At 45.2% G+C, this 13231-nt stretch overlaps 1 protein-coding gene across 1 annotated transcript in view; it reads left to right on the top strand.

Annotated features, from left to right (window-relative positions):
* Slc22a16 (solute carrier family 22 member 16) overlaps positions 1-8496 on the top strand; it is a 34429-nt gene extending 25933 nt beyond the window's left edge. The window contains exon 8 of the mRNA XM_021174548.1: positions 7923-8496. Coding sequence (XP_021030207.1) covers positions 7923-8327 — 405 coding nt within the window. The 3' untranslated portion in view covers positions 8328-8496. The remainder of the gene's footprint in view (positions 1-7922) is intronic.
* The last annotated feature ends 4735 nt before the right edge of the window (positions 8497-13231 follow it).

The raw sequence follows: 13231 nt of genomic DNA on the forward strand, positions 1-13231 counted from the left end.
CTCTCTCTCTCTCTCTCTCTCTCTCTCTCTCTCTCTCTCTCTCCCTCCCTCCCTCCCTCCCTCCCTCCCTCCCTTCCTTCCTTCCTTCCTTCCTTGGAAGGCCACTATAATCACTGTATAATAGAGGTCTGTAGAAACAGGCTAGCTCACCAGAGGGTAAGTAGGGAGGTGCGGGTGGTTTTGTTGCCCACTGACTGCCTTCAGCAGTGCCCCCCCCCCCAGTTACTATCCATTTTATTCCACCCTTAACCAGCAGCCACCAGCAGTGCAGCAGGGGTCTACCCAGTGTCACCTCTTAGGCTTCTGTCCCACCACCTAGCTCTGCCCTTGCCTCTGCACTTCCATAGTGGGTATGCTGCTCTGGGGAAAGTTTGGGGGTTGCCTGCTCCCTCAGAGTCTGTGGTGCCCTGAGGGCCTTTCTTTCCTTTGAGTTCTCCTGGTCCTGGCAACGTGAGCTGTTGGCTTGGGTTTGGAAAGTGGAGCAGTTTCGCTCAGTAGCATGGAAGGACTGAGAGGCCGGGAGGGTGGGTGGATCACCTGGCTTTGGGAGGAGGAAGACAGGGATGGTAGCATGTGACACTTGGGATCCTCAGCACAATCGCCTTCCTCCTCCAAACCCTCCCTGTGGAGTTGTTCCTCTATGCTTCTTGTTCTCTCTTAATGCTCACTTCTCTTCTGACTGCTGCTTTTTTTTTTCAAGATTTCAATGTGCCCCTCCTCCATCTCTTTCAACTCTCAAATGTGTCTTACAACTAGGTTCCTGGCTATTCTTTCTAGACATCTTTGGAGCTTGTAAGTGATTTGGAGACCATCTTCTTCTTGCCTCCCACTTTTAGCCAAGTCAATGACTTCAAGCACAACACGTGGACACAACATCTTCTTCATCCCAGGGTTCTTTTCTACTTCACTTCACATCTGTTGTCACAGCTCTCATTGTCCTGAAGAGCTCCCTTCTTATTGCTTGAATACTAATACATTTGTGTATGTGTGTGCAGGTTCATGTGTGTGCATGTATGTGTGTGCAGAGGCCAGAGGTCAACCTCAGGCACTCCTCAGGAGCCACCCATCTTTGAGGTAGGATTGCTTATATTGACCTGGCAATTACCAAGTCCTCTAGGGTGGATGAACAGCCAGCACCGAGGGATCTACCCATCTCTGTCTCCACGATGCTGGGATGGCAAACATGCACTACCACTAGCCTTTTTGTGTGGGTTCTGAGGAGTGAATTGATGTCTTCATGCTGTGTAGATAACATTTTATTGACCAAACTTACTCTTCAACACCATGCCAATATATTTTTTGTAGAATATACTAACATAACCTCAGGAGAAACCAAAGTTTTGAGTCCCACCAATATCTTGTAGACATAAGTGGAAAGCAAATTACTCTTTGGGAATCATTGGCCTGAAGGAGTAACTCCCACACCCCAGGAACAAATGCTCAGCAAAGTCTGCCTCTTTGGGGTACCAGAGCCCAGCTTCTTTCATCAGTTGGTTTAGGTTGAGAAATAGCTGTCGTCAGTGTGACTTGCTTTTCTCCCACTCTGGACACATTGGCAAGTGCTCTTGGTTGGGGGTTTTAACTTTTTCAAAGCTAGGTTCTTAAACACTTTAACCTCTCTTCTAGTATACCACCCACCAGAGGTAGTGGAAAAGAAAGGATATGGGGGAAGTGGACCTGTTTAGAAATGGTTCTTTGGAGCAAATCCTATCTGTGTTGTCAGGAAATCAACAACGGCAGCCCGATTCACTCACAAACACTTCCGGGTATACCAGCAGTCTAGTTTGTTAGAGTTGGGATAGAAAACATGAATCAGCAGTAGTGACACAACAGCAGGAACAGCCAGGCCTCAGCTGAATTGGCATGAGTCAGCAGGAGGGACCAGGGCCAACAGGAATGCCAGAAGTTCTCAGCTCTGCCTCTCTTGCCAAAGCAAAGGCTCAAGACCAAGAAGTGTTAGCTATGCAAGCAAGCCCAGTCCAGCCTCCATCACTGTCACTGTCCCCTGAGTCCTGTGTATACTCCCTCCAAACATCTCATGTCCTCCATGGGTCTTGCCTCAGCACATGAGTCTGTTGAAGTGACAAGAAGCCACAACATGCCACCACAAGTTTTTGGTGCGTTTCTCTCTGTGGAGTCCCAACAAATGGAGCTCAACTACACAATGTAAGGTAGACCAATACATGTGTGTCATTAGCAAAGACTCCTTTATCATATGTTTTGTCACATGCTTACTTTAGTGAAACATCCTTTCACCTGTGACTGCTTCATTGAATGTTCCTCCACGAGTCTGCCTTAGCCTTTCACCTGTCAGCTTCATGAGTCAGCTTCAGCAAAATGTTCCTTTACATGTCTTCTTTAGCAAAATATCCTTTCACGTGTGTCCACTTCAGGAAAACACGCCTTCACATGTTTGCCCAAGCAAAACACCATCCAACACAACTGAGTTTCCAAAGGACCTTTAAGTTTCTATAAAGGAGGCAAGTTATCTCCAAGCTCCAAACTGTTACGCCAAGTGAAAAGTAAATCATGAAGATGATCAGATGACTCAAGTGAAATTGGTTATTCTTGCTAATAACTGCCTAGTGCTGAAGAAAAGAGAATTACGTGGTGTGCCTTGGTGGCCCAACCTGATGTGGTACAGGAAACATTACAATGCACCCAGCTCTTATTGACCCAATTATTTTGAAATCATCGATAGCTTGCTGGAACAGACAGAAATAAAGTTAGCTCCGCAAATTTAACTTGGGAGAACTTGTTTATAGGAAAAGAAAGAATATGGGCATGCAGAAGTCAGAGGTTGACCTCAAAGATGCACACAGAAGGAGTTCGGGGAAAATCCGCCACCCATTTTAAGGCAGGGAATTTTGTGAAATTTTCTCCTTTGAACTAGCACTTTATTTTTTTTCTTTTGGAGAGGGAAGAAGGAAGAGAGGGAAGGAGGGAGGGTGGCAGAGATCACAGAGATCAAAATGTTCTTTAAAGCAAGGAGCAAAACTCACAAAAAGAAGACAGACAAATCCATAAAAGCAAACTACTATAAATTCACACAAAAAGTCGTAGGGAAGGATATTTGCCAAGTGTTTTAAGGGCTATAGAATAAAAAGGATCTTTTATTTAACAGATACCTAAGGGGGCTTAGTTTTAAGCGCTTTCAGATGTTGTTGTTACAATTATTATTATTATTTTTGTTTTTTTCGAGACAGGGCTTCTCTGTGTGGCCCTAGCTGTCCTGGAACCCACTTGGTAGACCAAGCTGACCTTGAACTCAGAAATCCGCCTGCCTCTGCCTCCCAAGTGCTGGGATTAAAGACGTGCACCACCATGCCCAGCATTATTATTATTTGTAGAAAACAGATACTGCTGTTTCCTCTTGTACAAGCAAGAAAAGAGACCTGCAGAAAATAATTATTAGCAAAAGTCTCACACCTTAAAATCAACAGAATGTGGTTTGAATAAGAATGCCCCCTCACCCCCTCAGTAGACTCACCAGGGAGTGGCACTATTTGAAAGGATCAGGAGTTGTGACCTTGTTGGAGGAAGTGTGTTTTTGGGGTTGGGCTTTGAGCTTTCAAAAGCTCAAGCCAGTCTCATTGTCTTACTCTTCCTGCTGCCTGCATGTCCAGATGTAGAACTCTCCACTGCTTCTCTAGCACCATGTCTACCTGTGTGTTACCATGCTCCCCACCATGATGATAATGGACTGAACCTCTGAAACTCTAAGCCAGCCCCAATTAAATGTGTTCTCTTATAAAAGTTTTTGTTGTCACAGTGTCTCTTTACCATGCAGTGGAACAGTGACTAAGGTAGAAGTTGGTATCAGGGACTGGGGTTTTGCTGTGACAGGCCTGACCATGCTGCTTGTGGACTTTGGATTAGGAAAGCCGTTGAAGCTTTGAGCAGAGTTTAGTGGGTCATACTAGGAAGAGTGTGGAAGACAGTGGTGCTGAGAGCAAGTGAGATTACAGTGGCCTAGCTTCAGAGGTTTCAGAGGGATAGAAAATTAGTAAGTGGCCTAGAAATCATTCCTGTGATATTTTGGCAAAGAATGTGGCTACCTGAGGCTACATTGAATGAAGAGTTTTGGATTAATGGTGTTGGCAGAAGAGATTTTGAGGCAGCCTAGTATTTACTGTGCCACATGGTTATTAGTGGCAAGTCTTATACAGATTTATAATGAAAAGGAGCAAACTGGACAAGAAAAAAAAAACCCCAAATTACAGTTTGAGGAGAAAAGGAACATCAGGAAGTGTAATGGAGCTGAGCTCTGTGCTGGTGGAGATAAACAGATCGAAGAAAAGCCTGATGCTAAGTGGAAAAAGGGAATGGTACCCTCAGGGCAAGGCCCCACCTAGCTGAGCTTCCAACTGGTGAAAAAGAATTAATCAAAAGTTTAAGCAGTGAAGCTGATGAAAATGTATTTGAAGTTCCAGCTCCAGCAAACAGCTGGAATTTGTCAGCTTAGGCCACACTGGAGCCAAGGACACAAGAAGGGGTCTGTGGACTCTCCCTCTACAGCCAAGGAAAGCCACTGAGTTCAGGCATGTGTTAGGAGTGTCCCTGCATGGAGGCCCAGAGAGGCCGTTGTGTGGAGCTATGAAGATGAAGCCTGAGTTGCTTTGGAGACCCCAAGAAGTTGGAGATGCCAGAGCCATGGGAAAGCTCTGCCAAGGAGAGCTGCAGACTGGGTGTGCGACCAGCCCGAGAGAGAGAAACTTGGTCAGTCAACAAAGTGAGAAGGAGGTGGAGATCTGAAGAGCGCTTTGACATCAGACATAGAGATACCGAATTTGGAATTTGCCCTGCTGGTTTTCAGTCTTGCCTTGGTACCCTGCTAGGTGAAAAAGCAGGAATGAAAGGGGAAGTCTGTATCCTAAGACTTGCAGGCATCAGGGAGGGGAGAAGAGCTAACACTGACAGCCAGAGAGATGGCTGGAGCATGGGGCATGAGAGTGGGCTGCTAAGGTCAGAGAGGCTTCCTGCAGGGAGGGACCTTTTGTCTGTATACAGAGTCCAGGAAGAGTTAGCCAGGCGGACGCAGACTTCATGCACAGGGAATGGAAAAACAGAGGTTCAGAGGGAAAAGGGACACTGGATACAGGCACTGCGGCTACTAACTGTTGCATAGAGCCTGGGACGATGGCAGAGAGCCCAGAAGATAATTAATGTTCAAGCTACAGGCGGGAAGGTCATATCCACAATCCCTGGTGGCCCTTGATGGCCTGTTGGGTGTCTGAGGCCAGAAAAAGTCACTGGAAGGACTGGAGAGATCCAATGTGACTATGATGCAGGTGGGATACTTACAAGATGTCCAGGATGAGACCCTAAGGTGGGTGTTCCTGCGTAGCTGGAGCTCAGAGATGCAGATCTAGGGGACCTAAGAGCAGAGCCCCTGGAGCAACAATGTTAAGGTGGAATGAGGGGGATGAGGTGGAGACTGAAGGGCCGGCAGGAGTGAGTGGCTAAGCTCCACAGGTCACATCACAGGGGCACAGCAATTAGGATAGAGCAGGACAGGAACTTGTCCCCCTTGTGCCTGGGAAGAGCAACTTTGGGGTGGGGGAGCTGTCAAGTCGTAGAGGGGCAGGTCCAGGAATGCTGGGAAAGGGGATGGACACAAGGACACCTAAGGATAGGATGGGCAAGGGGACTCAAACACATGTCCTGCTTGATAATATATATCACAGCGGGAGTGGCAAAACCTTGAAAACATGTTCATCATGAGACAGTAATGACAGCTAGTGTGTATTCACTTTTCATCATGAGCCAGGCACTGGTCTCAGCCTCAACTACACCACCACCTCAGTAGTCCCTGTAGGCAGGTATTAAATACCCTTTGTGCATGTGCCATGAGCGCATTCGCATGAGTGTATCCAGTATGTGTGGATGTGTAGAGGCCAGAGGTTGGTACCATGGTTCTTCCTCAGCTATTCTCTCCACTTTAAAGACATCATTGGTACGTGTTGTGTGAAGTGTGCATGTGGGTATGAGCGCCACAGCTTGTGTGCAGAGGTCAGAGGATCACTCTGTAGTGCCTTTATGCGCATCCTGTCTTTATGGGCTTCCACCTTTCTTTATGTATAGTGTTCTGGGGGTTGGGCTCATGTTGTCAGACTTGCTCAGCAAACACCTTTACTTGCTGATCCATCCTTCTGGCCCTCCACATTATATTTGAGGCAGGGTCTCTCCCTGAAATGGAGCTTGCTGACTTGTCAGACAATGCTCCAGGGATCCAGCTGCCTCCGTTTCCCCAGTGCTGCGGTGATGGGTGCATGCTGCTCTATCTGGCCTTTCATGTAGGAGCTGGGGATCTGAACTCAAGTCCTTACGCTTGTGTAGTAGACACCTTACTGATTGAGCCATTTCCCCCAGCACCAATAGGTGCCATTCTTAGTTCCATCTTATAGATAAGGAATCTGAGGACATTAAATAACTCATACAAGATCCAAGAGGGGCCAAGTAGCCAGAACTCAGGCAGAGTGGATATATATATGATAATGGCTTAAGACTGGTTTTTATTGAGGAAGACAGATACCAGGAAGAAAAAAAGTGAGTTGTGGGAAGGACAGAGGACTACTGGGGACAGTGACAAAGATGGCTGAAGGGTAAGTGGGACCAGAGAGTCTTCCCAGAAGGGAGGGATTTGCCTGCCTAGCAGGGCAGAGGTCTGCTGTGGTGTTTTTGAGGTTTGTAGGCTGAGGAGAGCTGGTCAGAGTGGTAGGATGAAGAAGTGGGGACTTGTCTACTACCTGGCTGGCAATTATTGCCACACGGCATGGTAAGGATCCCAATATTCTGGAGGCTGAGGTAGGAGGATTGTGAATTTGTGGTTAGCCTAAGCTGCATAGTGAGATCTTATGAGCTTTTATAGGAAATGAGATCCACAGGTCTTCGCCATGCCACACAGCAATGAATTCTCACTGTCTTTGTTTCCCTTAATTTCTGTAGGTTCCAACTCATTGGAAGTTTCATTTATTTGTTCCTCTTCCCCATCATTAACGGATATGATGGCTACAAAGATTCCATTTTTATGATAGAGATCCATTTTGGTATCCACCAGTCCTTTGTCTCTGACTCCAGTCCCTGGAAGATAAGTTCCCAGGTCCCCCACACCCTCCCTCCTCGACTCATCTACTTTCCACTCAGAAATGTAAAGCCATGATCATCTCGTTGTTTATGTTACAACAGACTGCATGCTGGCTCTGTAACCTGCCTATGCAGGCTTTCAGGTCACCTTGACTACCTAATCTTGGCAGAGCAAAACATCTCTTGGCTTCCTTGGGCAGATGTTCAAGGTCTTAATGGTTTTCAGCTTTAAAAATCCCTCCCTCACTCCCCTTCTCATGGCAATCTTCAGCTTGGCCCAGAGATTGTTGTCCTGCTAGCAGTAATCAATAAATCCTTTACTTATAGTTGGATTGAGTCTGTGATCTTGTCCCAGGGGTCAGAGACTCCATGACACTGGATGGTGCAGTGTACTAGTTCCTGACGAGTGTTCAGGGTTGACTTAACTCGAGCCTGGCTTCTGTAGATTCTGGCATCTAGAATAAGATGCAAGACTCCCCCACCCCCGCGCTCATCCCCTTTGCCATAGTTCCCAGGGCAGAGTTTGCAAGGGAAGTAATGCAAGCAGGAGCTGGCTCTTCCTCTCCTCCAGATGCTTCTCAGTGGTTTGTGAATGAATGAATGGAGATTAAGCTCCAAAGACGCTAAAGTGACCTCCCAGCCTAGCACAGGCACCTAAAGACCTCAGCAAACACATTAACATCTAATGTCAGTCCCAACTCTGTTGCTCTCTGAATAAGGTCCAGTACTTCTTATTCTCTGAAAGTCACATTTCTTTTTTTTTTTGGGTGTGTAACTGTTATTACTATTTATTTATTTATTTATTTATTTATTTATTTATTTAACATACCGTCTAGATTTTATTTGGGATCCTGGCCATACTGAGTGGATTGTTGTCATTGAAGCTTCCAGAAACCCAGAACACAGCAATGAAATCTACTTGGGAGACGACTGAAGAGCAGGTGCCAGAAAACAAGGATAGTTTAGGTGAAGGCCCTCCTGATATTTTTGAGAGATGGGACTCAGGCAGAGCCCTTTCTTTTGCTGAGAGGTGGGGTTTAAGCAGAGCCTCTCCTGATGCTGAGAAGTGGGGTTCAGGCAGAGTCCCTCCTGAGACTGAGAGGGGTGCTTCAGGCAGAGCTTCTCTTGAAGATGAGGGTGGGGGTTCAGGCAGAGCCCCTCCTGAAAAGAACACTGAGATGGAAAATGAGATAGAAGACATGGAAGTGAGTAACCTGGGGGATTCTGATGGTGATAAATAAATGTCTTCCATGGTGCCCAGCACCCGGGATGTTGGCATCAGTCACTTTGTGTTAGAGAGGTGTTATTCTTCCTTTCTACACGTTACTTATGTATCTGCATAAAAAATGTGAGAAAGTATTAAACAATTGTTTTGTAAAAGTAAATGAAATAAAACCAGTATGTGTTGGAGAATGGTTTTGTGCACTGTGTATTCAGATGCTGATTTCTTTGCCCAGGGATTTGGTTACAGTACAGACAGTGGGGTTGTCTTGACTGCTAAATCATCTCCTGCATCAATGTTGTATAAAGACTGCTCCCCAATTTTCTCTGTTTTGTTAATAAAAAGCTAATCGGTCTATGACTGCGCAGAGAAGGCAGGACCAGGACCAGGGTCCCAGGAAGAGAGAAGTAGGAGGACTATGGGGAAAGAGAAGAGGTAGAGAGACCATGTGGAGAGCTGGGGTTGAGGCAGAGGGTCCAGGAGGAGTCATGATGAGCATGTCACCAAGGGATTCGCCATGAGGACACACATGGAACAGAACAAGCCAGGTGAGACTCAGATTGAAGGTAAAGGGCCATGTGAGTGGGAAACAGGCAGCTGAGAGGGTTAGCGTAGATGAATATCTGCTAGTCATAGTGCTTAAAGCTTGTTAATCATAGGGCTCTGTGTCAAGTATTTGGGAGCTAAAATGAGTTAGAACAGGAACAGACAAGCCTTACATCCTTAATTACTGTGTTTATTTGGCACCCAACATGGGGGCATAGAATCCAAGCCTGGTGAAAGGCAAGAGAACAAGCACTCCCCAGGAACAGAGCAGGTTCCTAGATAGATACAGGACCTGCCAAGGGATGAACTCCTGTGCCTGAAGATTAGCACTAGCACCCAGGAGGCAGCGACTTGTAATGATTTCCTAGCAACAGCTCTGGGACAAGCCTGCCTTCAGCACATACTAGCATCCCAGATTCATGTGCAGCTCTAAGGTTAGACACGAGCTAACACAGCTGGTGGGTTCCAGAGGTGCACTGCGTTTCTCCCAAAGCATCTGTGCAAAGTGGGAAAAGCCTGCTGATGGGGAGGGGCCAGGCATCGGGAGAGCAGTGCCCCAGAGCTGGGAGGATCACGAGGCTGGTGGGGATAACAGAAGCCGCCGGCAACCGGGAGCCCCAGAGCAGAGGATTAGGCTTGGCATGACCTGGCAAACACCAACTCAGCCCAGTGTAGCAGGGTGGCATGAGAGCTCAAGACAGATGGCAGAATGCATGGCAGTCTAGAGAGGTCCCCAAACACAGACGCTGCAGTTTCTACCTCTCTCTGTGAGTGGAAAGACAGGGGCAGAACTAATCACTGCAGTGTCCTAATCTAAACAGCAGAGGGAGACAGAACACACAGAAGAAATCAGAATTGTGCTTAAATGCTAAATTAAAAAAAGAGAGAGAGAGAGAGAGACTGTGTATAAAACATCATAAACAAATAAATAGTTTAAAATTAACAAAATGAAGTCCATAAAGAGAAAAATTAAATAACTTAAAAAGAACAGCCACATAAAGATGGGAAAGAGTTAAGAAAACTTATGTACAGGAAACAATATTAAGCTTTGAAAGCATTAGAAGATAAAGTCTCTAAAACAAAGAGAGAGAAAAATAAACTGAAATCTCCAGAGGAAGGAGAAAATTAGAGAGATTAAAAAAGGAAGTATTTTCCATGCTAAAATATGGAAAACACGATAGAAGAAGGCATTTGGACCCCGTATAGTTTTGTTTTGACTGTCAACATAAAAATACTTATATGTTCAGTAGTGATTACAATTTTATATATCCCTTTAAAGGAAGATCAGAATAACGCAGACTTAGATCAGGAGAGGACTGAGAGGTGGAACACTAGTTACAGGCCATAGAACAGAGGTGGGAGGATTCTTTAAATCAGAGTCACGGATCTTGAGAAGAACTCAACCTGGATCCTACAGTGACAGCAGAAAAGATAGTTCCAGATGAGAAAAGTCCACACAGGCTTGAGGAAGTAGATCAGCAGCCCATAGAGATACAATATTCTGAGTTAAGGATCCAGATTCTCCTTAGGGATGCTACCTTAGAGCAGTGACATACACTAGATGACATGTTTTGTAGACATTGGATAATTAATATATGTACATATGTTAATGTATCATAAAGTTGATATTCAGAATATCAGAATGTTTCTGCTCCGAGTTCTGAAAAGGCTGATTCTGAGACTGCAACATTTATTAGAGGCGATGGCTTTCTTGGAAAATGACTTTACAGATTGAAGCTGATGATGTGTCAAAATGTGCATCCTTTAGAATACAACAACTTTTTAGACATATGGCATAAAAAATGTTACAGATGTATCTTATAATCCTACAGGTCAAACAGTTATGGAGAGATCTAACAGGACTTTAAAGGAAATGCTCACAGAACAGAAGGGGGCTATGGAATGTCCCAAAGGTAGATTAAATAATGCTTTATAACACAGCTGCTGAAAAAAAAAAGCACTGGACTGCTGACTTAGATCAGCATAAACATGTGGTAACCTCAGAATGGAAGGCAGGGATTGTGTTGCATTGGGGAAGAGAATATGCTCTTATTTCATCAGGAAAAGAAAAACTATGGATTCCTTCAAAATGAATAAAAATCAGATTAGACCAACGGAGACCTCCTAAAGATTGTGACTGCAGTCAGAAAGAAAGAAATCATGAAGACCAACAAAACAGGTAACTTGTATTGTTGGTCCCTCTACTTGGGAACAGCTCTGAGACTGGCTGAGGCATGAAATGTCTTTAGTCAAAACTTCAACAAAGCATAGCCAAAAAATCTTGTTGGCTACAATGGTCATCAAGACTTATCAATGGGCAGGGGGTGGCACTGGGCAGTGGTGACCCAACCTTTAATCCCACCACTTGGGAGGCAGAGGTAGGTGGATCTCTGTGAGTTCAAGGCCAGTCTGGTCTACAAAGCCAAAGCTACACAGAGAAACCCTGTCTCAAAAACAAAACAAAAACAAAAAACCCCAACCCCTCAAAAACAAAAAACCAACCAACCAAACAACACCCCCTCAAACCCCCAAAACCCAAACCAAACCAAACAAACAAAAAACAAGACATGGCATGGATAAAAATTTATTTGTTTGGTTATATATCCAAGCTAACTTATAAGAGAAAGGCAGTTGTGTTACCTGCGCATACAGAAAGCAAAAAAAACCAAAAAACCAAAAAAACAAAACAAAAAACCATCGTTAGTTAATTGTGCACACTGCACATTCCATACCTATGTTACTGCAGAAATGTATATTACCTGTGAAAGTTTATATGTTTATAGACACCAATGAAGTTAAAGCAGCCCTGACAAGATTCACCGTGAGGATGCTGAAAAGGATGCTAAAACACTAAGACACATTTATGCTGGCATCCTGCTTCATCCAACCCCAGACTACCTCATTAACTGTCACATCAAAACTTGCTTCCAGGACAGCTTCAAAGTTCCTGAAACCAAGTTGGTCCAGCCTCTCGACGGTTCCAGGCAGGACTTCATTTAAGGCCTGAACTTTTACAGCACACAGAGACTGGACAACAAATGTTGTCCAGCTTTCTTAAGACTGGCCAACATCCCAATTTTCTTTTGGCTTTCAAAAGAAACCAATGCTGCCAGACAGGAAACAATTTAAAGAGACGAATACCTCCATTCCCAGGAGGTGGGTTTGGATGGCTTTTGGTCATTTATACGATAATGAACATTTGTTGTTGTTAAAGGGAGGTTGTAGGCATAAATGTTTTGCAACCTACCTTTGTAGTGTTCAACCTCTCCTCTAGCCCGCCACCCACCAGAGGTAGTGGAATTAGGATATGGGGGAAGTGGACCTGTTCAGCAATAGTTCTGTGGGTTGAGCTCTATCTTCTTTGGCAGCAGCTCAGTCCTGTAGCAAACACCAAATATGACTCAGCAGCTGTAGACCAGTCTTTTAGGCAGGCAGACACCACACACAAACCAGCAGCTTCAGTCCAGTCCTCTAGGCAGGCAGACACCATGCATGAACCAGGAGCTGTAAGTTTAATCCTGAAGAAAGCCCTCAAAGCTTGTCAACCGGCCTGAGGTGAGGCCACAGAAGCTGCAAGCTGCATCAGGAACCCCAGAGCAGTTCTTGGGTTAGTTTCTTTCTGGTGTCACCATTAGTGGAGATCATCAATGGTGAACCAATACATATGTGTCGTTAGCAAAGAATTGGGAGGCAGAGCAAACCAAACTGATGCTTAATGCTCATCTCCCAGTGTCTGTGGAGTCACATTTATACTCCTTCTTCATGGGTTCTTTCAAACGTTTGCTATATCAAAGCATTCTTTCACCTGTGTCTGCTGCAGGAAAACATTCTTTCATTCTCTTGCTGATCTGCACCCTTACCACACCTTCTACAAATACCAAAGGCTGAGGTCTTCTGGAGGAGTCTCCTGAATGTAGAAAAAGTCTGACCATAGAATTGAAACCATCTTTTGGGGCATCTTACTGTGCTTTGTTGCCTCAGAGGGTCCTGTGGCATCTTTGCTCTGGGCTCAAGGCTCCGGCTGATGCTCAGGAGTCTCTCTGGTGTTCAGCTGAACTCAAAGAACAGATGCTTCCTCTGGAGGTGGTCCCAAGTGACGTTCTCCTCTGCAGCTGTCTGTCAGATGTCGCCTGCCCTCTTTGGTGTTTCTGTCCAATGTCCTCTGCTTTCTGCAATATTGGTGGGCTTTGTCCTTCTCCAATTACCTTGGGCACCAGATATAAATATATGTTTTATTAGCCTGATGTAGTTGTCTTGGAGGCTTATTGCTGAGAAAGCTCACCCTTTTTAGTTCTTTCTGAACTCTTCTTTTTTTTCTTCCTTCCTTTCTTTCTTCTTTCCTTTCTCTCTCTCTCTCTCTCTCTCTCTCTCTCTCTC

This window comes from Mus caroli, chromosome 10, assembly GCF_900094665.2.
Source record: "Mus caroli chromosome 10, CAROLI_EIJ_v1.1, whole genome shotgun sequence".
NCBI classification, from domain to species: Eukaryota; Metazoa; Chordata; class Mammalia; order Rodentia; family Muridae; genus Mus; species Mus caroli.